Genomic DNA, 21627 nt, shown 5'->3' with positions numbered 1-21627 from the left:
TAACAAGATAAAAATTCCCTTATTATGTGAAAGTATATGCCAAAGTCCAGTTGCTAAGTTATACTGCAGAATTTTTTTTTTCTCTACATAATGTAAACAGAAAAAAGATACGGGTTTAATGAATAGGGACTTTGTGCTTACTTGCAAACTTCCTTGTTGATAAGGAGGATGAATTTTTAAAAAATAATTTTCTTGCCCCAAGAGCATGAGAGACATGGACATTTAACTTTTTAGAATCAGAGCAGCTGTTCCAATTTACAGCTGCAGTTTCCAGAGACATTTGAAAGTGCATTTCAGGCCATTTGGGTTGATTTACATTCTGCTTGAAGTTGGTCGACTACTAGCAATATTTTCTGGGAGGTTAGGATTGATTGTTTTTCTGCAGTGAACCTGTATGATGTATATTGTCTGCTGAACTGGTGGCTAGGAGTTTAGATGAAATTTTAATATTATGTGTGGCTCCATTCTTCTGAGTTATCCTTTCAGAATGCAGGTATTGCTGGTAGTTGCTTTACAGTGTACCTAAACAATAGCAGTTTTTCTGTTGTATTGGAAAAAAATGCCTTGTCTGGGGAGAAAAATTTTGTGATATAAGCTTCTGAATGAAGCTTGATTACAAGAAGAGTTTACAGGGAAGTTTGAAAAGAGTTTTAACCCAACAGTGAGAAAAAAAACGTGGAGGAAAAGTGGTGATTGTGAGCTGAAACATACCATGTATGCATCATAAATTTGTAATGAGAAACATAATATTTTGAGTGTTTGTCTGTGATGTACTGATAATTATCAGAAATGAGATGGCTAGGAGGAGTTGGGAAATAGCAGGGAAGATAATGAATCAAGTCTTATCTGAAGTTAGCAGGCAAAATATTATGGCTTAATTAAAATTCTACTGTACATGCAAAAAAATACAAACCACACAAACCAAACAAAAATATTCTGCAAGCAATGATAAAAGTAATCAATTATTTACTGTGTTTGTAATGTTAAAATATTTTACCAAGGCAAGTTGCAGTCAAAAGTAATGTGAGTTATTCTGAAAATGGAAATACATAAAGATGCATTTATACAAGTGCAAGACTAAATATTTTACATAACTGTATTTCAATGAGAAGGTATACAGTAAGTGCACACTTGATAACACTAAGCAGGCAAAACTTAACGTTAGTTCCATATACAGTCGTATAGTTCATGCACAGATCTCTCCCAGGGTAAAGGGGCTGTTCCAAATAATTCTTGCTGGGATGAAAAACAGGATGGGTTGCTGGTAAGGGTGTCAGCATGGATGGGGGTCAGTTATAGACATTACTTACTGTAATTTGTGATTGCCGTGGGAGAGGAGTGGCTGTTGGTGTAATAGTAATACTGCTGGTGATTTTATTGGTGGGCTTACTGGGTAGGCCGTTAGCTAGTGCTGGTGTTCTGTTGTCTTGCACTGGATTACAAGGACTGGTGGGCTTGGAACTGGTGAAAGATTGGACATAAGGACTTCCTAAATGGATGTGGATTTTGTTATCCTCAGTAGTTATTACACTTGATCCCGTGCTGTTAGATCTCTGAAACTGCCATGATGACTGCCTGTCTGGGGATACTCTAAAAACAGTGTGCTTGGCTCCCATTTCCAAAGACTCTGAGGAGAGTATTTGTTCCTGAGAACTTGAGCCTGGTAAAGCCAAAGGGGACATTGTTCTTTCAGGAGTTAGAGAACCACATGATTCAGGAGTTTGAGATCTTGCAAAAGTAGCCATAGTAATTGGAGAAATTACTTGCTCTGGGCTCATGTAACCTTCTGCTGCTTTTGATTTTACAGGTGTTAAGGAGGCATTTTGAATAATGGTTATTCTTTGCTTTGGAGTACCACAGTTTGGTATAACTGCTGTGCTTGTATAGGAGTGAGGACTTTCAGTGGTAGGACTAGTTATTTCAAGTGTTGCTGTGTTCTGTCCATGGTCTGGAGTTACTTTGATGTGAAGAGGTTGGCCAGGGGTATGGCTTAGCACGAGGTCTCCAGTCTGTGCACAGTTTCCATTTTGCTTTGTATGAATCTTTCCATTTTGAGGGTGGCTGTCTTTGGACTTCATCCAAGGGATCCATAGTTTTTTGTTGACGGCATTTGAAATGGATGAGTTACTTCTGAAAGACACTCTCTGTTCTTCCTCATTATTGTCTTTGTCCTCATTATCGCTGTCTTCATACAGCTGCCCATTTATGACTGTTCGTTCTAAAGGCATGAGGGTTTTGTAATCAGGTGGTTCATTGTCTCCCGGATCCGTCTGGACTTCTTTAGAAAAAACTTGCAAATCAGAAATTCTCCTTCCATTGAGACCAGGCCTGAAGTTCTTGCTGAAGTGTCTGTACCTCTCTAATTCTTTCGTGAGACTTTCCATTTCTTTTGCTAACTCCCTGTTCTTGTTTTCTTGCTGGAGGAGTTTCTTCTGTAAGACTGTGTGATCACCTCGAAGGTGAGAGATGAGATCTTCTTTTGCCATGTATTCATGAATTTTCTCTTTCAGTGCATCTACTTCTCTGGAAAGATGACTTGATTTAGCTTCCTCTTCTTTGAGCTTCTTAAAAAGACGCTGTTCTTGATTGGACTCTGCCTTTTCTGTTAACTTACACCTAGCCAATTCCATTTTCACAGCCTCCAGCTCCTGTGATAGGAGCTTAGATCTGTCCCGTTCATTGACATACCTTCGTTCTAGAGATTCAAATTCATCTTCAGTTTTCATAAGATCATCTTCTATAGCCTTCATTTCTTTCAGCTTTTGCTTAAGCCTCTCCACTTCTTGAGAGAGCTCTTTGATTTTGTTGTTCTCGTGCTGCAAGGAGGTGCTGGATTTAGTATTCTCCTTAAGTTTATTTTTAAGATACTCTTTTTCAACAGCTTCCAGTGACTGAAGTCGTTTTCTTAGAACATTCACTTTGGAAACAAGATCATCTCCTTTCTCCTCTTCTGCTTTGAGTTTGTTTTTCAGTTCATCTCTTTCTTTTGTAACGCTGGACACCTTTTCCTCTGCATCAGATTTTGATTTGAGTGCCTTTTTACTTTCCTCAATTAATTTTTCTGTAACAGACATCACTTTATTTTGTTCCAACTGAAGCTGAGAAGTTGCAGCTTGCAGCTTTTCTTCTGTTTGCTTTATTTTTTCACCCATTGTTTTTCTTTCATCCACAAGCATCACTGTTAAACTCTTCAGCTTTGTTAAATCTTCTTTAAGTGTAAACTCAGTTTTTTCTAACTTACTTTCAATTGCTTCAAGCTCACCAATTCTAGCTTTTAAGCCATCTAGCTCATGGGACAACTGCTGTGTTAACATTTTTTCTCTTTCTAGGTTGCATTTCAGGGAGTAGCAGTCCTGTTTGCTCTTGTTGAAAGCATCTTCTAATTTCTCCAGCTCCATAATTCTTTTGTTGAGTTTGTCAACTTCCCCTTTAAGGTTCTTGCTCTGTGATGCTTCTTTTTCTAATTTTCTATTAAGTTCTCTGCACTGGTCTTCCATTTTGATGAGCTCTTCATCTTTTCCTTCCATCTCCAGCAGTCGTTTCCGTAGTTCTTCTACTTCGGTCATAAGTGTGGAGTTCCCACACTCTCCCTTGTTTATCTTATCCCTTAGGTCTTGCAGTTCTTCCTCTGCTTTTCTTAAAGATTTATTGGTCTCTTCCAGCTCATCAATTTGTCGGCTGAGAGCAGTTAATTTTATCCGGAGCTGACGGTTCTGACTGTCTTCGTTGGTTAGTTTGGCCATCATTGCTTCTTGGTTTTGGGAAATCTTAGTGCTTTGGGCTTGAAGTTCAGCCTCCAGCCTGCTGGCTTTCTGTTCCTCTTCCTGAACTTTGGCTTCAGCAGAAGCCAGCTTCTTGTGTGCTTGTTCTGCAGAAGTGGTTAATTCTTGAATTTTTTTACTTTGTTGATTCAACTGGTCAGTAAGTCTTTGCTGTTCATCCACCACCATTAAAGCAAAGGATTTCAGTTTTGTCAATTCTTCTTTCAGTTTAGCTATTTTCTTGTTGTTTTCCTTCTCTATTTTTGCCTGATACGCTGTTTCCTGTTCAAGAAGCTTTTTCAATCTGTGGGGGGAAATAATACAATATTTTATAGCCATTTTAATGGACATTTAAAAACATACCTGAAATATCATGGCATCTCTGCTGGATGTGCATGAACTTGTAATTACAAGCAGACCTCTCCTAGTTGTGTCATGGGGCCCACAGGTCTTATTTTCTACTCAGAACATCTTTTGTAATAGACACTTCAATGTGATAATTTAGACTTCAGTAATTATGCATCTTTGATTGCATTTTCAGCTTTTGGCAAGTGTTAGCGTGACCCAATTTTCTGCTAATCTACACCAACCAGCACTGATCTTGGCTGTTTGCTGACATCAGTTATGTAGTGCGGGTGTTTTTAAGAAATGTGTTTATCAAAGCAGTTGAGAAATTAAATCAGTGCAGGCATCAAGGGAAGGTATAATTTACAGCAGCATAAACCTCCTAATAGCTTTAAGTTACTTATAAACTATCCTGATGTTTTATGATGTTTCATGGTTAAACCTTATGGGTATTAAAGCGTGTGAAAGAACTGTAGCCACATCAGGGAGTTAGTCAGGCTGCCTATTGTCAATTTCTAAGCAGAGCAAAATCAAACATTGTAGGTAAGTCAATCCTCAGTGAAAATGCAAGCCTTGTGACCTTGTATCATACACACATTAAAAACAATCCAGTCAGCAGATAAGCAAGTGTTTAAATTGTGCCCTTTGAACTTCAGAAAGGCTAAAGTTCTTGCTGTCTGTTAGGTGTGGATTCAGTCTTACCTCCAAAACTTGCAGATATATACCCAGGTGCAACCCTGCTTTTACATGATTCTTGAAAGTTTTCACAATGTTTTTCCAAAATTAGTTTTACATGTTTAATTTAGTACTCAGTATTAAGCAAGATGCAATATACTTAATTGGGGACAAGGTTGTACTTTTGTTTGTGTAAGATCCTAAGAAACCTCCAAATACCTAAAAAAATTTGCTTCTTTTGTAGACTCCTTTGTCAGTGAGATGGCTGTGGAGTTGTTCAGTATGGTATGATTAAGTTTGGCCAGCACATTTGCCTTCTTTCCATTAGATTTTTCCCACAGCCCAACTGTAACTATAGTCTGGTATTAAAGAAAATCTGAAAAGCCTAGGTTGATGTAATAAATTATTAGAATTTACATGTTTCTCCATTGTTTATGTATGTTGTTTATGTATATGTATGGTACGTACCCAGTTGTATAGATTATGCGTGGGAAATTAATTGCATATCAGAACTGAACTTGAACCAAATGACTGCTTCATCATTCATTTGCTGAGACCCCTTGCTTTTGTTAGCTTTTCCCCCCTCTGCAGTATTACAATGGCTTTGTAGAAGTTGCTGCTGAAATGTAAGATTCCTGTTCCACATTTGTCTCTGGCCGTTGTTGTGATGCCCTTGTCCAAGTGGTGAGTCTTTATGGCTTCCCACCAACAAGTTGCTATAGCAGCCATCCCTTCAGCTCAGGAAGAGCTTAGATAGCAGCCTCCTTTGCACAGCTCTTTATTAGCTATTGACTGGCTGGAGGCATATATTTCTGGGCATTTAATAGGCTGCCTCAGCAACATCTCCTTTTGGCAGTATTGTAGCTTTACTGCATGGAGAAAGAAAGTCCCTGCTATTCTACAACTACCAGGCTTGTCTGATTTAGTGATGAAAATGTATAGAAGTCTATGACTATGAAATTTCTTTATACCTTCATCATCTCTACTATTGTTATGTTAGTGCAAAAGTTGCACTGCATTGAATGTAATTAAAAGCTTTACGTGAAAGGTTGTTATAATGGGAAGTAGCAATAAACAGAGTTGATATGGAAGACTTAAGCCCCAAATTCTTTACAACAGTCAATTAACATAAAGGGAAAAAAAGACATGAAAAAGTTAAGTGAAGAGGGACAGAACTGTGAAGTAAGCTTGAAGGAATGCTGCTGGTTGACAGAACAGAAAAAATGGGGAGAGGACTGCGCCATCTTCAAAGACAGCTTTTTACTGTGTTGTTGGTACGTAAACTTTTGTCCACTTCTCAGTGCTATTTCCAATTTGAGGGTTTTTTTTAGTGTAAAACTCTCTCTTCCCTCCCCACCCTTGACTCTAAATGCTTTAGTAGTGAAGTTCAATTGATGATTTACTGTTGCCATAGAGACAAAACCATAACAGAAGCATAACTAACAATTTCATTTGGAATGAACGCAGTTTTTGTGTGTGCATGAAGTTAAGACATCTTTTATTCATATTGTTAAAATAGACTTATTAGCATTTATTTTAGCTTGCTTCACAGTAGTTTATTTTGGTAAGGCAAATTTAACTGAGGGTATTAATACCTAAACTAAACAGTGTTTTACCCAACACTTCCATATTAACTAGTTGATATCTCTCTGTCCAAATGAAACTGCAACGCTTTGCTGACCAATGCCCCTTAAACTGCTTTAGAAAGAAAACTCTTAGACCAAATAGTAACCAACAATTGTAATTTTCATAGGGATGCTGTATTATTTTTTATGATGTAAATAAGATAACTGTGCCTAAATAATAAAATCAGTTTATGAATTAATAAACCCAGTAGTCCTTCCTATGAGCATCAGTCTGTATGATTTGTATTTTTTGCTGTAGTCTTATCTGCAAATATTTCTAAACCCTAAGATCTGTTTCTTTTTGAAAAAGTACTTGTATAAAATCACTCAATTGAAGTTAAGTTGCAGAGAATTGTTCAGAAGCTGTAAGTTAAAGGATTTTAATGTGCTTCTAAAAAGGAATGAGGGATGTATTAAGCATGTGGGTTTGGTGTTGCTTTTTTCTTTTATATTGTGTAGTTAAATAAGTTTTTGCATGTGTTTTTGATAGCTGTATGTTTATTCATATATTCCTATGCAGAAATATTTCTGTATTACTATACAGAAAATGCCCTCAACAGTGCTGAATAGATAGTAATTTCTTGGATAGAGGTGAGATTGATACTGTACGAAGTAAACTGGGAGTCTGTTAATATTTGCAGAAGAATTTTTCCTTGGCTGTTGAATTCCTGTTTCATGGTTCAGTAGGTCACAACAAATCTGTCTGTGCACATGCAGTTAAGAATGGAAGAGGACCATAAAATGTTTGGGGTTTTGGTGGGTTTTTTTGGTTGTTTTGTTAGGTTGGTTTTTAAAATTAATAATTTGGTTTTGGTCAGCTTTTTTGGGGAACCTGACTTCTGCAGGTCAGGGCTTGATTATGTATATAATTTGAATTAAGGCAAATCACAGGTTTAATTGAAGAAGTGCTGTGACTGATAATAACAGCACTTTGATATTTTGTGTACTTTCTGTGACAGAATCCAAATGCTTTTTTGTTCATCTAAAATACTATCTTCATAGAATCATAGAATGCTTGGAGTTGGAAGGGACCTTTAAGATCACTGAGTTCCAACTCCTGCATGAGCAGGGACACCTCCCACTAGATTAGGCTGCTCAGAGGCCCATCCAACCTGTCCTTGAATGCTTCCAGGGATGGGGCTTCCACAGCTTTTCTGGGCAATCTGTTCCAGTGTCTCACCATCCTCATCACCACTAAAGAATTTTCTTCTGATCTCTAACATAAATCTCTCTTCTTTATGTTTAAAACAACTGCCCCTTGTCCTATCACTACCTGCCCTTGTAACAAGTCCCTCCCCAGCTTTCCTGCAGGCCCCCTTCAGGAACGGGAAGGCTGCGATGAGGTCCTTCTGGAGCCTTCTCCAGGCTGAACAACCCCAACTTGATCTTCCTGAAGAAGAGTATCTGAAGTATTTGAGAGAGCAGTTTTATAAAAAATACGCAAAGTTTAAAAAAAAGTTGGCTTAAAAAATAATCAAAAAACCCCTAGGCACGCCCCTGTCCAATAACATATTTTTATTATTTTAATTTCCAACTTAATTCATGATAGTGTAATTTCATATCAGGGAAAGGTAGGTATATCATCTAAGCAAAGTTTTCACAGATAATTCCAAGCAATTGACTTCATAGGACTAAAAGAACCCTTTCTGAGTCCAGACCAGCAAAAACAGGCATTAGAAATTCTTTTTATGAACATGAATGTTAGGTAGTTAAATGAAATCAAAGCAGTGTCATAACTTTTTCTTTAGAGCTTTTGCTATAAATGACTGCTTTATTGTGGCTTACGATTGTTCTTGCTTGGAATACTAGTTGCCTGCTTTCTTATTTCCTTAAAGAAATTGTATTTGTCAGCTCCCCTCTGCTTATTGTAATCACCTTCCTCAATATACATTCTATAGAATAATAAGAATTAAACCTATTACTTTTTCCTTTAAGCAATCTCATGATAACTTTAGAAAAAGTTGCATTCTTTAAGGTTTGTAAAGCTGTACTTCTGTAATTCCTTTCACCAAAGTATTGAGAAGATTTTAATACACACCTTATCAAGATCTTTATTGTTACCAGCTCATTCTGCAGAAAGGACTGAGATTTTTTAATGTCTGTGACTTTTACTGTTTGTAAGCCTTAAAGATACATATTTGTATCTAGCTCATGTGCTCTTCACTCTTCCCCATTAAAAGATGGGGCTTACTATGGGTTATGACATGAAGGAGACTCTCTTCTAAAGTTTTTGGACCTGTGCTTAAGTTCCCCTATGTACAATGCAAATAAAATCAGTAAGCTGAAAGCTTTTAAATGTAGATGAAGTCATTCCTTTTGGTCTGAGGCATTCTTCCCAGTTAGCAGTAAGCCATGGTCTGGCTTCCAGTAAGAAAAGAAACAAGCTTCATCATTTCCGCTAAATCTTACAAGTTGTTGTAATTTTTGACACCAATGCAGTTAAATTTTCATTTTTGGAAGAAAGCCAGCCTGTCTGTGCCTTCCACAGTTTAAAGCAGCAAAATCTGGGTTTGTTAAAATGGGTTTCTGGTCTTGGAGTGGTTATACATTTTCTTTTCTTCTTGGCCTACAATTCTACTTATTGATGTGTAGTTTTTATGAATTCATATGTTATAGCTACTTTTATGACTCTATTTATTAACTTTATTGATGCTTCTTTTTTGCCCCTGTCATAAAGTCAAAGCCTTTGAAATTACAGCAGCAACAACATACCATAGCTGTTGTGTAATCTGTTGGCTTTATCTGAATCAGTCAGCACTTCCCAGCAGAATGTGAACACTTACTTTAACATTTGTTTTCCAGTATATTGTTTACATATGTATATTTTAAGTAATTAGCTTATGCTCTGATGCAAACTTCTACAAAGGAAGGGTGTCTCACCTGCAAGAGACTGTGTGTAAGGCTAAATTCCCCATAAAGAAACTTATTTTGTAAAATGAGGACTTTCAGTGAAGGGGGTGTGAATTCTGCTTATTACTCCACAAACTACCAGAGAGTAATCATTGTTTTATCTGATGCTTAAAATGCTGACGTGCTTTTAGGAGTCTTAATAAAAGTTATATATGCTGAATGGTGATGCCAGTTCTGGGTTAACTCAAATCGATAACCAGATAGATACAGCTGTGATGCTGAGTAATCATATCCAGATAATATTTAAATAAATAATTAATCTGGAACTTTGTGACCATGTTTTCACAACTCCTAAGCTGCTGAAAATTCTTCCTGGTGATGTATGGATCCTGGTACTCATAAATGTTATGAAATCCTGTGTAAATTTAGTGACAGTAAATGTAATGAGAAATTTTTAATAAATTTATGTTGGTTAATTTAAGATTTAAGACTGGATTGACATTCACTTCTAGTTGGAGTTATTTTAATTCAGCACTAAAATTCATTTTGTTTTAAAATGTAACCTCAGTTTAAGAAAATCTTCTGTCGTTAATCATATTCTTCATATTCTTTCCAGATCTAGATGTTCTTGGAATCACCTATCAAAATATCGGTCTTGTGTAAAAAGTTTTAACGCTTTCTGTGGCAGTAACTGTTAGAATGTGCAAGGTGATAGTTAGTCATTCTTTGTGGTTACTTCTAATCTTGTAATGGTAGCCTTCTGCAATGTCTGAGATTATGATAGGAAGATGCAGGATTTTTAGGTGGGAGTGAAGAAGTTGCTACCCCATTAATTTGTCTGGATCTCAGAGGTCAGCTACTAGAAAATGTGACACAATGAATTGTGAGCTGGGCTCTGATGTGTCACTCTTTTTTGAGATGCACTCTCCTTTCTTCTTCCCTCTTTTTAGATTTAACAGTTATTTCAGTTGTTCTTTGAAGTCAGTATCCATTACTGTTGGCATTTCAGTGGCGTCTAATTGTGCACTAGCCTGCCTGTAAATCCTTTTCTGTTCTGAATCTAAGTGAATCAATAACTTAACTGACTCATGGGAATAGGACTTGGGTTTTGTTCATTTGTAGTTTGGGCTTTTTTTTATATTACCATAGTGCACATGTATTCCCCCTCACTCTGTCTCTCTCACCCTCCCTCCATGCTGCCTGTAAAGTCGGAAATAAAGCAAGTAATTTCAGATGTAACGCCAGAATTTGGAACTCTTCAAATTTACGTCAGCCAGGAAATTATAGTTTCGCAGATGGAAAGCTTTCAGAAGGAAATGGAAAGATGAACCACAAGAGATGTGGTATAGGGGTCAGAGCAACAAAACTGAGGCAGAACTTCTCAGTTACTAATCCAGGTCATGCTTTTGTCTTTTCTTCATAATTTAACAAGTAAGATTTTGTGTCTGAACTTCAGATTTCTTAAAATGGAAAAGCAGTGTTGACTTTCTGTAACAGATAACTTTGAGAATTAATATTAATCCAATTATGTTCTGGAAGTACAGGAACCATGCAAAACAAACCAAGACAACTACTGCTTTTTATGATTTCTGATTTTTAAATGATAGTGTCATTGAAGTGATTGATATCTGATATTGTGTGATAACAGTCTAAATTGATGGGGGAGATCCTGTCTTTATGAACCTAATTTTTGTTTTAAAGCATTCTTAGCATTACTGCTAGAACATTATTGCTTCACTACAGTTGTTGAGCTGTTTTTAAAATCACCAGTGCTATAAACCACTCAGTACTACAAAGATAAACAGGACAGAGTTTTTCCATGGTTTTTTTTCCCCTCCATGCGCAGGTGAATGTGCTTTCATTGTCAGTTCTGAGTATTGCTTACCATTGCAGCCTACTGCTAGGATTTGCAAGTGAAAAGTTGTAGCAGGAATTAATTGAGCTCCTGAAAACTGTATTTTAGAACCCTGCTCGTCTTCTCCCCATTTGCTGTGGGAAGGTTAGGCACAAAAAAGGGAGTACAGCTTGCCCAAGTTCTAGTAATTTCTGGTCAGGCTGCTACTAGCACCCATTACCCCAGCCATCTGTATTTAGTTTGTATGAGGCAAATACTACTTAGTTACCACTGCCATGCTGTGTTAACTGTTGATTGAAGTGTAATAGTTGGAGGGCTGAGTTTTCATCTAGGCTATTTAATCTGCATCTTTCAAGTGTCTAAGGAGTTTGCAGAAGTTCTTATTCCCTGAATGAGTCAGTTGCTTCAGCACAGTTAAGGTTTGTAACCCTTAAGTAGTCTTTTTACACTTTTCAGTTTAATCATAATACTTCTTTTAGATTAAGAGAACAATCTGAGTTTTCTTTAGACAATTCCAATAGATAAATGCTGTCTATATTTTGACTGTGTTTTTTTAATTCTGTATATAACATCACAGTGTGTATGTTCAAGGTGACCCTCTGTTTTATGGGTGCTTTTTCTGAGGGGCAGTTGGGAAAATAGTTGCTTTTCCAGTATCTAATTGAGCTGGGGCAGGGCTAATGCTGCTGTCTTGACCAGAACTAGGCATAATTGCGCAAGGTTTCAATTCATACAAACTTTTAAAAACTTCAATTAGTTAATATTTTTGGTATGACAGAAAATGGCACTCAGCCAACAATAACACATCATGTTATTCAGAGGAGACTGGTTAGTCCTAAATGTCATTTTCCCAAAACATTTACAGAAACTGAATGTTCTCTAAAACACTTTTAATACACATTTTATATAGAACTTAATGTCTGGGGCCATATTTTCATCCATGGGCAGAATAGGCACTGTGCCTATCTCCAGTGCTAACCGTGGCCTTGTTTTGTATGTTATCAGTCATCAGCAGTGGTAAAATTTAGAACTTTCCAGGTTGCCACATGCACTTTCTTTTTTAAACGAAAGGCATCCTTCTTTTTGTTGCTAGTCCTGAATGAGCTGCTCGAGTCCTACAGTGGCCACTTGTTTTTAGACGGGTAGGAGTTGGCTGCCGACTTTAGTATGTTCTCAAGATGCTTAAAGCACATAATCACAGTATCAGCACATACATTTTTATTATAACCCCATAGATTAAACACTTTACGTTAAATAAAGGTACTTAAGTATTGAATGGGACTGTCTGGGAAGACGAGTTTGCCATTATTTGGAGGAATGGGGCTAGTTAAAAACCATTAGACAGACATTCCTCAGGTATTATGTAGGTGGTGTTGCTCATGTGCAGGAGGATGAAATTCCATGACTTCCTGAGGGTCCTGTTCATACCCATAAAATCTTTATTATATACATACATCCTAAGACAAAAGTAAGCCCTTTTTCTGGTGTGCTTACTTCCTGAAGTAGCTCTGTGTACGTGTATAATAAATGTTAATTGTTTGAAAACTGAGTTTAGGTGGCACCCCATTACTTTTATTGGCAGAAAACATAAACCTTAATTGTTTCTGCAAATTCAGCTTGAGATATGTAAATTTTCCTTGATGCAAGACTGTCTGAAGAAGTGTAGTTGAGAATTTGCAAATAATAGACTTAAGTCAGCTTTGCTGATACAGTTGTAACTTGTCCTAGTAGCCACAACTCAAAGTATTAAGAGCAGTAATTACACGAGTGTCAAATGGAGATTTCACTTTGAAGATAAATACGCATCTTTTTCCCTTAGACCTAATAATTAATGTGAGGGTGTCCATGTTTCTCTCTGTCCTAATCCTGCTGAATATCTTACTGTATCTGAATGCGTTGAGACTTCTAAGTGTGGGAAGTTTGCAAGTTGCATTTTCTTTTTGGCCAATCGTCTAAAGGTGATAAGTCAATGCACGTTTGTTTAAAGCACGTTAATCCTTAGCATATGTGCACTTGTTCAGGTTTACATGGTTCCTCCAAACTAATAATCTTCAAAGAGGACTAACACACTGTTTTAGACTACAGTATAGGAAGCTATGGTGAAGAGCTAAAGATGATTGCCTGAGAATTTTTTGAGTGCTTATAGTTCTAACCAAGGTTTACTTAATAGATTTAATTCACGTATTTGAGAAAAAAAATTAAGAAGAAATAATAATTTAAGTAGCCTCGTCGTCTGTGATGAATTTTTAAACTAAAGAAAATATTTTACTCTCAGATCTGTTGATAATGATGTGCTGAAGTAAGTTTTTCCATTCTTTTGCAGCCTTGGTAGTCCACTATGTTAAAGATCAAATGCCCTGCTTAAGTGTAAAAGAAAACTAGGTTCTTTAGTCATATCTCCACTCAAACTGCCAATAAAAGTTTGTATCTAAAATTGCTTTATTTATTTATTTTTTTAATTCCTACTTGCCTCTGTGTTCACCAGCTGAAGTAACTGTTGATTGCTTAGGAAGTAATTTCTTAGGAGAAAACCCTACATTGTTAGGATGAAAAAGTGGCTGTAACTAGTTCTGGGTATTCCTTGACCAATCATTTCTTAAACTCTTAAAATTAGCTTGAACAGTCTTCCTAAAGTCAAGAGAGGGACTTACTCTTTCCATCTTTAGTTGTTTTCCAGTTTTCTTGCTTTACCTTTCAAATACTATAATAGAAAATAGGCTTTTTAGGAAAGACAAAGGTCATGTGCATGTATGTTTCCCTTGCCCCTTCATGTGAAGACTTTTAGACTCCAGGTGTTCGCTGTTGATTAAACAACTGTTAATTCAGTTGAACATTCTCTGCCTTGTTGTACCCCAAACTGATTTATAACTCAGTATCGTTAAGGGACTGAAAAACATTTGGCTACATGCCTTATTTCATCTCTTGCCTCCTGGCTCATGGTCTGTGATGTTTAGGTTATAGTCTCCTATTTTCAGATGTCACTCTGAAAATGAAGGATCTGTAGCATGCTTTCATGTACAGTATGTTTCTGATGTAATACATTTTAGCTTTTATCATTGATTTATAATGTGTCTTCAAGTGCTGAAAATACAAAATTATCTCTAGACAGAACTTGTTAGTTGTTTGGTTAACTGCATAGATAGATGAGAGGGTCATTTACAGGTCGTAAAATCTTACCTTGTCAAATTTTGATTTTCCCCACCCAGTTAATCCGGATTGAAAAAGGAGAATTTTGCCATCTACAAAGATGGGAGCTAGAGCTTTTACTAGACGATGGGAACAAAGCAAGGCCATGCAGAAACTTCCCAAAGTGGCTGCTCCTTTGTATACCATGGTACATTTTCTTCCCTCCTCCTTTATAGGGGTTAGCAAAATATGTAAGCTTGAAGATTCTTGTCAGCTTTTTATCTGCTGCTTTCCTGAAAGGGAATCAGTGTATGCACCTCCTAGTGGAAGCCTAAATATTCTCCACTGCCTGGTATTGTCCCTGCACCACCCTCATCAGCAGTCTATTTTATGTCTTTAATTGACCTATATTGAAGCTATACTCACTGACTTTGCTTCAGAGACTTTTTATCCCCCAGCTCTGCTTACACATATGCAAGCAAATGCACATAACCATTTATATATTAGATATATTCTTAGAAACATGTATTTTAGGAGAAGTTTTAAATTTGTGGTGGCCTTTTCCTTGCAGCCAATTCAGCATTTAATTTAGGAATTACATGGGCTGGTAGTGAAAAGACTTTTCTCTTTACATGAAAGAGTGTACAGTAGTGAAAATGTTTCAGCTTTGAGCATTAACAAAGTTGTGGGTTTTTTTTTTTTTTTTTTTGTTGTTGTTTTTTTTTTTGTTTGTTTGTTTTTTGTTTGTTTGTTTTTTTTAATCCACCTTTGTACATCCCAGTTTGTATATTCAGCACTGGATTTCAGATACTTAGGTCAGGGGTTGGTTTCCCTAAATGTTGAGCTGTTGAACCTCCCATGACCAAAAGTAAATAAAATAGGCTCATATAATTCACTTTTCTCTTTTCTAGGTAGGGATTTGTAACAGCATGGTTCTACTGAGGCTGAGAACATGCTTGACTGGGGGAAGTATTTTGAAGTTGAAACCAAAAACAACTGTGGCATTTGCTAGGTGGCTTTTGAGAAACCTCTTAGCTTAGTAGAACAGAATTACACTTGGGAGTGTGGCGGGTGACATTCATTTAAGGTAATCCAAGCTTAATGGTGACAAAGTTTCCTAATTTTCTTCATAATTTGACTTAAAGACTAAAAGTTATGCAGAGTTTACCAGAATATTGATGAAATCCATAAAATGTTGATGGAATTCAGTCAGTTTATACTTTTTATAAGATGGTTTTGTCTGTGTGTTAAAATCCAATATATAATAAAATTGTGAGGTTTATGGGTAGATTACTTCACATTTTTAAGCAGTCAATCTTGTGTGTTTTTTCTCATGGTAATAGCAACATGCTGTTCATTTAAGTTTTTAAAATTCTGCCTCTTATGCTCTCATTGCAGTAGTTGCTATGCAAACACTAAATAAGCTTTGTATCTCCCATAAAAAAAGAATAAAGTTTGAAATCCACTCTCTGTAATGAAATTGAAAATGATTGCTTTTAATATTACGTTTAAGGCAGATCTTTAATAACTCTAACCTATTGTTTCTTTTAAATTAAATTGTTGTGTTCCTTTCTAGACTTCCAGAAGCCTACAAAGGACACTGTTATCTGGTTGATGCTTGTTTCACATCCCTGAAGTTTTTCTTGCCAGAAGTATTTAGGTTTTTTCCATCCACACTTTCAGTCATGTTCATAGGAGCTTTCAGTACCCCTCTATAAGTATATCTGTAAAGGTTTGTTGAAGCTTGAGCATGAGCAGTCAGGTGGTTGTGGGCTCTGGTTGCTCAGCTTCTAAGGTTATGCATTGTGAAACAAAATGGCTTCAAGTTCTGCTTATTTACCTGAGCAGCTGCTCTCTGGTGGTTGTCCATAGGTCCCCTGCCCAGCTCGAGGCTGAATTCAAGAAGTTGTGTTACATCATGACATGCATGATGAGCTGTACCAGAATGGGTGACTTATCCTTTATCAACTTGAATTATCAAGGTTATAGGACTTTGAGTGATGTTGAAATGTTGTCTAGCAAGGTTGGTTCAAATTTCAGCTCCAAACTTTCAATTTTGTTATTAAGGGAGTGTTATACAATGCTGTTGGGTGTTCACTCAGCATTATTTATTGCATGAACCTCTTCACTGTCACCTCAATTCTGGTGTTCTGGTGAGGAAGAAGTGCTTTGGGAGGTGTTGCTTTTGAACTGTTTTTTATATGGAGGCTACATACTGTCACAGAAAAAAAGTAAAATAAATTTTCCTTGAATTTGTGAGCACTTGAGGAGAGTGAGCTGTGAATGCCTGAGTGTGCTCCATTGGTCCCTCAGCATGAGGGCTGTTACTGACCTTCCAGAAACAACATGGTGACCTGGACATGCAATCAAAGTGATCTCTGTCTTGCTGACAGAAAATACAGCAAATCTCAAAATCAGCATAACACTGAGAGGTGTTAAGACTCAAAATGTCCATTACTTCACTTAAATTCCAAGACTGGGCACTATATTTAGAATTTTTCAGCGATGCCTTTTACCCTCTTGGATCTGAGTAAAATAGTTTAGTGAATGGTTGAACTAACCAAGTTTTGAACCATTTCAAAAAAGTTCGACATAAACCTCAAGGATACCCTGGCAGAATCCATTCAATATGAAAAAAACAAACCTAAGCAATTAGAAATAATTTTTATTGGTAAGGTATAGTTTCTAAGCTCAAATCAACTTGATGACAGGGTAAGGTATTAGAGTGAACTATTAATGAGTCAGAACTAAGATTTTATAGGATTATTTTTAAAGATACGTCTTCCTACATTGTAAACTTCTTAGGATTCTCTGACTTAAGTATTTGAATTGCTTCTGTGACTTAGACATTTTAATTGCTTTTTTTAATGAACAGTATTTAGGTGATGCCACACCCAGGATTTAAGAGAAACTGTTTGTAGGAGAGGTCCAGAAGAGCAGTGGCTGCTCACTTGCCCGTGCCAAACTACCTGTTAAAGAATTTTTGCTGAAGAAAAATGTTAGCCCTTTTAAGAACTGCCATGAAGGGGAAACTTGCTGGGAGTAAAACCAGGCTGTTTTTTTACCCCATGACAATGGCAAATGTGATAATTCATCACAGTATCAGGTAAATTGCACAGAAGTGCTGTTACTTAGCAAAAATGAAGGAATAACTTGATTTTACAAGTGATGATCGGGAGAATAAAATAAGTGTAAGATATATCTCTCAGTCTTCTGGGTCAAATCTCTGAAAACTCTTCTCTCAGCAGTTACACAACATTTGCCAGTGGAGGGAGGGGAAGTGACGGGAAAGGAAAAAAGGGTCAATGCAGTTTGATAGGAAGTTGACTTTCATTTCTGGAGGATAAACTTGTTCTTAAAATGCTTTCTCTTTGCACTGGACATTAGAAAAAAAGCTCTTACAAAAATAAATTTAAATGAAGACTGAATTATGTTGATAATTCTTTTCCTTTACTGTCTCCTTTTACTGCTAAGTGATGCAAGCAAACATTTTAATGGCTTAAAATTATATAGTCTCAATGAATATTAAGAAATCTGATAAAACGAAGGAGTGTAATGCTGGGGTTGGGGCGGGAAACAACAGTAACACGTTTTAAGCATTATACCTTAGCCTTATTGTCTTGGACTTCTAACAGTGTAGATGAGAGTGAAATTGGTCATGCAAGTATTAAGTGAAGAACGTTTTCCCTTTTGAGCAAAAGAAGACAGACTGTGGGAAATAAGAGTTCTGGCTTTTGATAGATGCTATGATTCATATTAGGCAAGCAGCATTCACAGTACAGATGGGACTTTGGATGTTGCTAAAGCAGTAATTAATGATAAATGTTACCCTCTGTTGGATTTGAAAGAGCTGAAATAGTCTTTTACCTATAGGCAGGCTTTTTTTCTTTTTTTCTATTTATTGCCTTGATCAAATCTATATGTTTATTCCATGAGTAGAATTTCTATGAATATTTTTTCTTTATCATATTGTAGTTCTTTGACTCCAGCAACCCTTTCTGCTCAGACACACTTTTTGAGGTCTGTTGCTTAACTTCGGTTCATAATGTAGCTAAATTTTACAAGTTATAACTTGACAGCGTATTTGTTATTAAATCTGCAGATATGACAGAATAACAAACTGAAGACATTGTAAGGGACTTAGGATACTGATCCGGAGTATTGGTTTTCTACTCTACACTTATTTGTTCTGGTTACCTCCTCCCCTATTTTATAGCCAGGCAGACTCAAGGCACCTACAGGGGTGTAAACTTTACTCATTACAAGAAAGATTATCTTGGAAACATGGATGTGACCTTTATCTAAATGCCAAGTTTAATAATACACAAATAGATTAATTATCTTTGAAATGAAATGTGTCTTTATATGCTTATGTTTTTAGAAGCATGTGGAAAATAACTACTTCATGTTTTCTTGTCGTTTAGAGCAAAAACAGTTGTAAGACTGTTCGAACATGGTATTTTCACTCAGTCTCTAAATCCATATATGCTTGATACTACAACAATTTATATGATATTATAATCTTGATTTTTCTGAAAAATATGCTTGAACAAGGATTTTGCAGTATTTAAAACATCAAATGATGGAGGGAAAAAACCTCCTTTCTGCTGTCCTACAATTTAATGCTGATTTAATTTCATATTAAGGAAAATGAAAACATGTTTTACTTTTAAGAAGAGATTGAGTTTAAAGGTCTTAAGGAGTCTTAACTTTTCTAACATTTTGAATTACACAGAAGATTTCAGGTGGCAATGCTTAGTAGCCTGAATATCTAAGTAGGACAGTACAATTTACTTAATTGTTGTTTTTCCTATAAACAAGGATTTGAGAGGGTTAGGTTCTTAAACAAGGGAGAGGCAGTGTAGTGTTTTTTATACTATGCAGATGTGAATGATAAACACGCTAAGGTCTAATCTTTCAAGGTGCTTAGTGCCTCCTCGGAAGTGCTTTCCATTCTGTTTTTTGGAGTTAATAGCTGTGCAACTTGCAGAATAAGCCAGTGGGTTTTCTGCTTTTGAAAGCCTTGTCATTTGTTGGATGATGGGGATTTGTTTTTTTTCATCAAAATCTGACAGTTCTGCCCTCTTGTGATTTTGACACTTGCACACAAGACACAGAAGAGGGAAGCAGCGTGTAGTAGTTGAAAAGTTTGTTAGTAATTAAAGTAGTTACAATGTTTCTTTCAGACATAGCATAATCTTATTGCAAAGTAACGTTTGTGGCAATTTATCCATCCCTCTGTAAACTACAGAAGTTGTTCAAAAGCATAGTAAATGCTCAGAGACATATGCGCATACATGTCTACTAATATATAGCATATGCATATAAAAGCAGCATAAAGAGAGGCAGTAGCACTACCTAATACAATACAGTTGGACTCTTTCCACAGCTTTCAATGCAGTTATGATTTTATCCGACCCTTTGGAAAGTGTATGTAATTCATAACTACCTCCTTCTTTAATGTTAAATTAGTTCCTCATCTGTTTGCTCTGTAGTTACTGTTTAGAATACAGTTTTTAACGCTTGAAACAGTCATCCTAATTTTGAGTAACCGGACGTCTTCTAGATCTCCTGGTGCTGTTTTGGGGTGTTTTAATTTGTTCCTCAGTCCTCACCCCGTTTTTTGGAAGCGACTTTTTTTTTTTTTTTTTTTTTTTTTTAAATCAAAAAAGCATCTCGCTAGGAAAAAAGCAAGAAGCCGTCAGCGCTTGCCAGAAGAAGTTTTGCTTCCCACCCTCTCCCTTACCTTGCGCTCCTGGGCTATAGAAATCCTGGGTCAGCTATTGCTCCACGGTGTGAGGCGTTCAGCTGGAGCATCAGAGCCGTGAGCATTCCAGCCAGTCCCACTGAACAATGAGAGATGGGCGCCCGGCGTGCCCCGAGCCTATGGAGCATTACGTCAGTGCCTTCCCATATAAGGCGCTCGGTGTTGTGCAGCCTCGTCCTGGCTGCCTGGTGTGCTTCGGTGATAGCCAGGACTTCCAGAGCTTATTAATGTGTTCTGGCTCCAGCTGACGCTCAGGACTGTGTGAAGTATTTCGTTTGTCTCCTAGTTCATGGCCAAGAAGAATGTGCGGAAGGTTTGGGCTAGGGCAGTTCCCTTCTATTCTTGATAATAAAGTCGTTAGAAGTTGTTTGCTGATTAGTTATAATGTTTTCCACTTAGTCTCACAGCCTGCCATTTAAGAAGGGAGGAATTAAATGCAAGGTCATCTTCTTTATTTACTTGTTCTAAGGGAGGTTTTTTTCCTTTTTAAAAAATATGACCAAAAATGTGAATTTAGCTGAACTCTTCCAAGGGTGAAATGAACTCCAAGGCTTCCTTTTTTTCCCCCCCTTCTGTAAAGAGTCGGGGTCCTCAGAGAATAGTATTTTATTTCCTGATGATGTAACTACAAAACAATTCTCTAAGTGATGATGGGAAGGCCAGATGAAATCAGATTTTTTTTTTTTCCTCCCTTCAATGTTTTTCCTACAAAACCCTTTTCATATGTTTGTGTTTCAGCTAACACAATTAAGCAGTCCAACCAACTATTTTTAGTCAGAAGGTCTTAAAGAAATGAGTCGTTTGTTTTAATATTTAGAAAAGAGGCGGAAAGCCAAAAAGTAGGATCTAGATTGAAGAGCTTAAAATGTATCTCTTTTAGTCTCTGTCCTTCAGTGTACGTCCTGAATAAACATTGAGAGCACAAAATAGGCACAAAACCTGCTGAAATTCCACTAAGGGTTAACAAGAATAAATTAAATAGAGTCCTTCTGTATTACGGGTAAATTAGACCTTTGAAAGACATTCTACACTATTTTGTGCAGCTCTGTGACAGTAGGTGCATCCACAATTCATTTACTTGCAGCGTTCGAATTTTAGTGTTCAAATAAATTTCAGGATAGCTTGAGCTGTTGTACTGCCTGCTTTTTGTATGTTTTATCATACTTGAACAGAATGCTAGCATAAGGTAATTTGCTTATTTGGGAGTGTTGTCTGTAGATATGAAGACAAATGGTGATTAAAATGTTTGCATTTCAGTAAAAGGACGGGCATCTCTTAGCTACCTTGAGCATAGTTACCCTGAGTGTAACTTGAAAAAGAGACTTACTCTTCAGTTGGAAAATTTCAGCCAGCTCTTAGTTCTGTGACTGCTGTGACTTACTCAGAAGCGTGCTGCTTGTGTGTCTGGGTGACCCTGCTGTGTCCTTCTTGTTTGATTCTGAGGAAGTTCAGGTTTGGTGCTTGGTCAGAAAATTGCCAAATCTATTGAATACTGCAATAACCTGTATCCTGACCCTTGCAAAATAGTTTCAGAGGTAATGCCGTGTCCAGTGGACAGAGCAGGACATTATTTTGTTTGCTGTTCTAGGGAGATTTAATAACCAGATTCAAACAAAAAACAAA

General features: G+C 36.8%; 2 protein-coding genes across 6 annotated transcripts in view; one reads left to right on the top strand and one right to left on the bottom strand.

The window, feature by feature from the left end:
* Positions 1–21627, top strand: part of CMSS1 (cms1 ribosomal small subunit homolog) — a 243125-nt gene that overhangs the window by 18053 nt on the left and 203445 nt on the right. The gene's annotated exons all lie outside the window — the stretch shown is intronic.
* FILIP1L (filamin A interacting protein 1 like) overlaps positions 1–21627 on the bottom strand; it is a 208872-nt gene that overhangs the window by 15045 nt on the left and 172200 nt on the right. For 2 of the 3 annotated variants that reach the window (XM_051608058.1, XM_051608060.1), the window contains one exon: positions 1311–4065. In XM_051608058.1, coding sequence (XP_051464018.1) covers positions 1311–4065 — 2755 coding nt within the window. Of the gene's footprint in view, positions 1–1310; positions 4066–19983; positions 20573–21627 lie in introns of those variants that run through there. The other variant, XM_051608059.1, reaches the window with a different exon arrangement.

The sequence above is a fragment of the Apus apus genome, chromosome 1 (genome assembly GCF_020740795.1).
Source record: "Apus apus isolate bApuApu2 chromosome 1, bApuApu2.pri.cur, whole genome shotgun sequence".
NCBI classification, from domain to species: domain Eukaryota; kingdom Metazoa; phylum Chordata; class Aves; order Apodiformes; family Apodidae; genus Apus; species Apus apus.
Note: the sequence above shows the minus strand (reverse complement) of the source record. Positions and strands in the feature narration are given on the sequence as shown.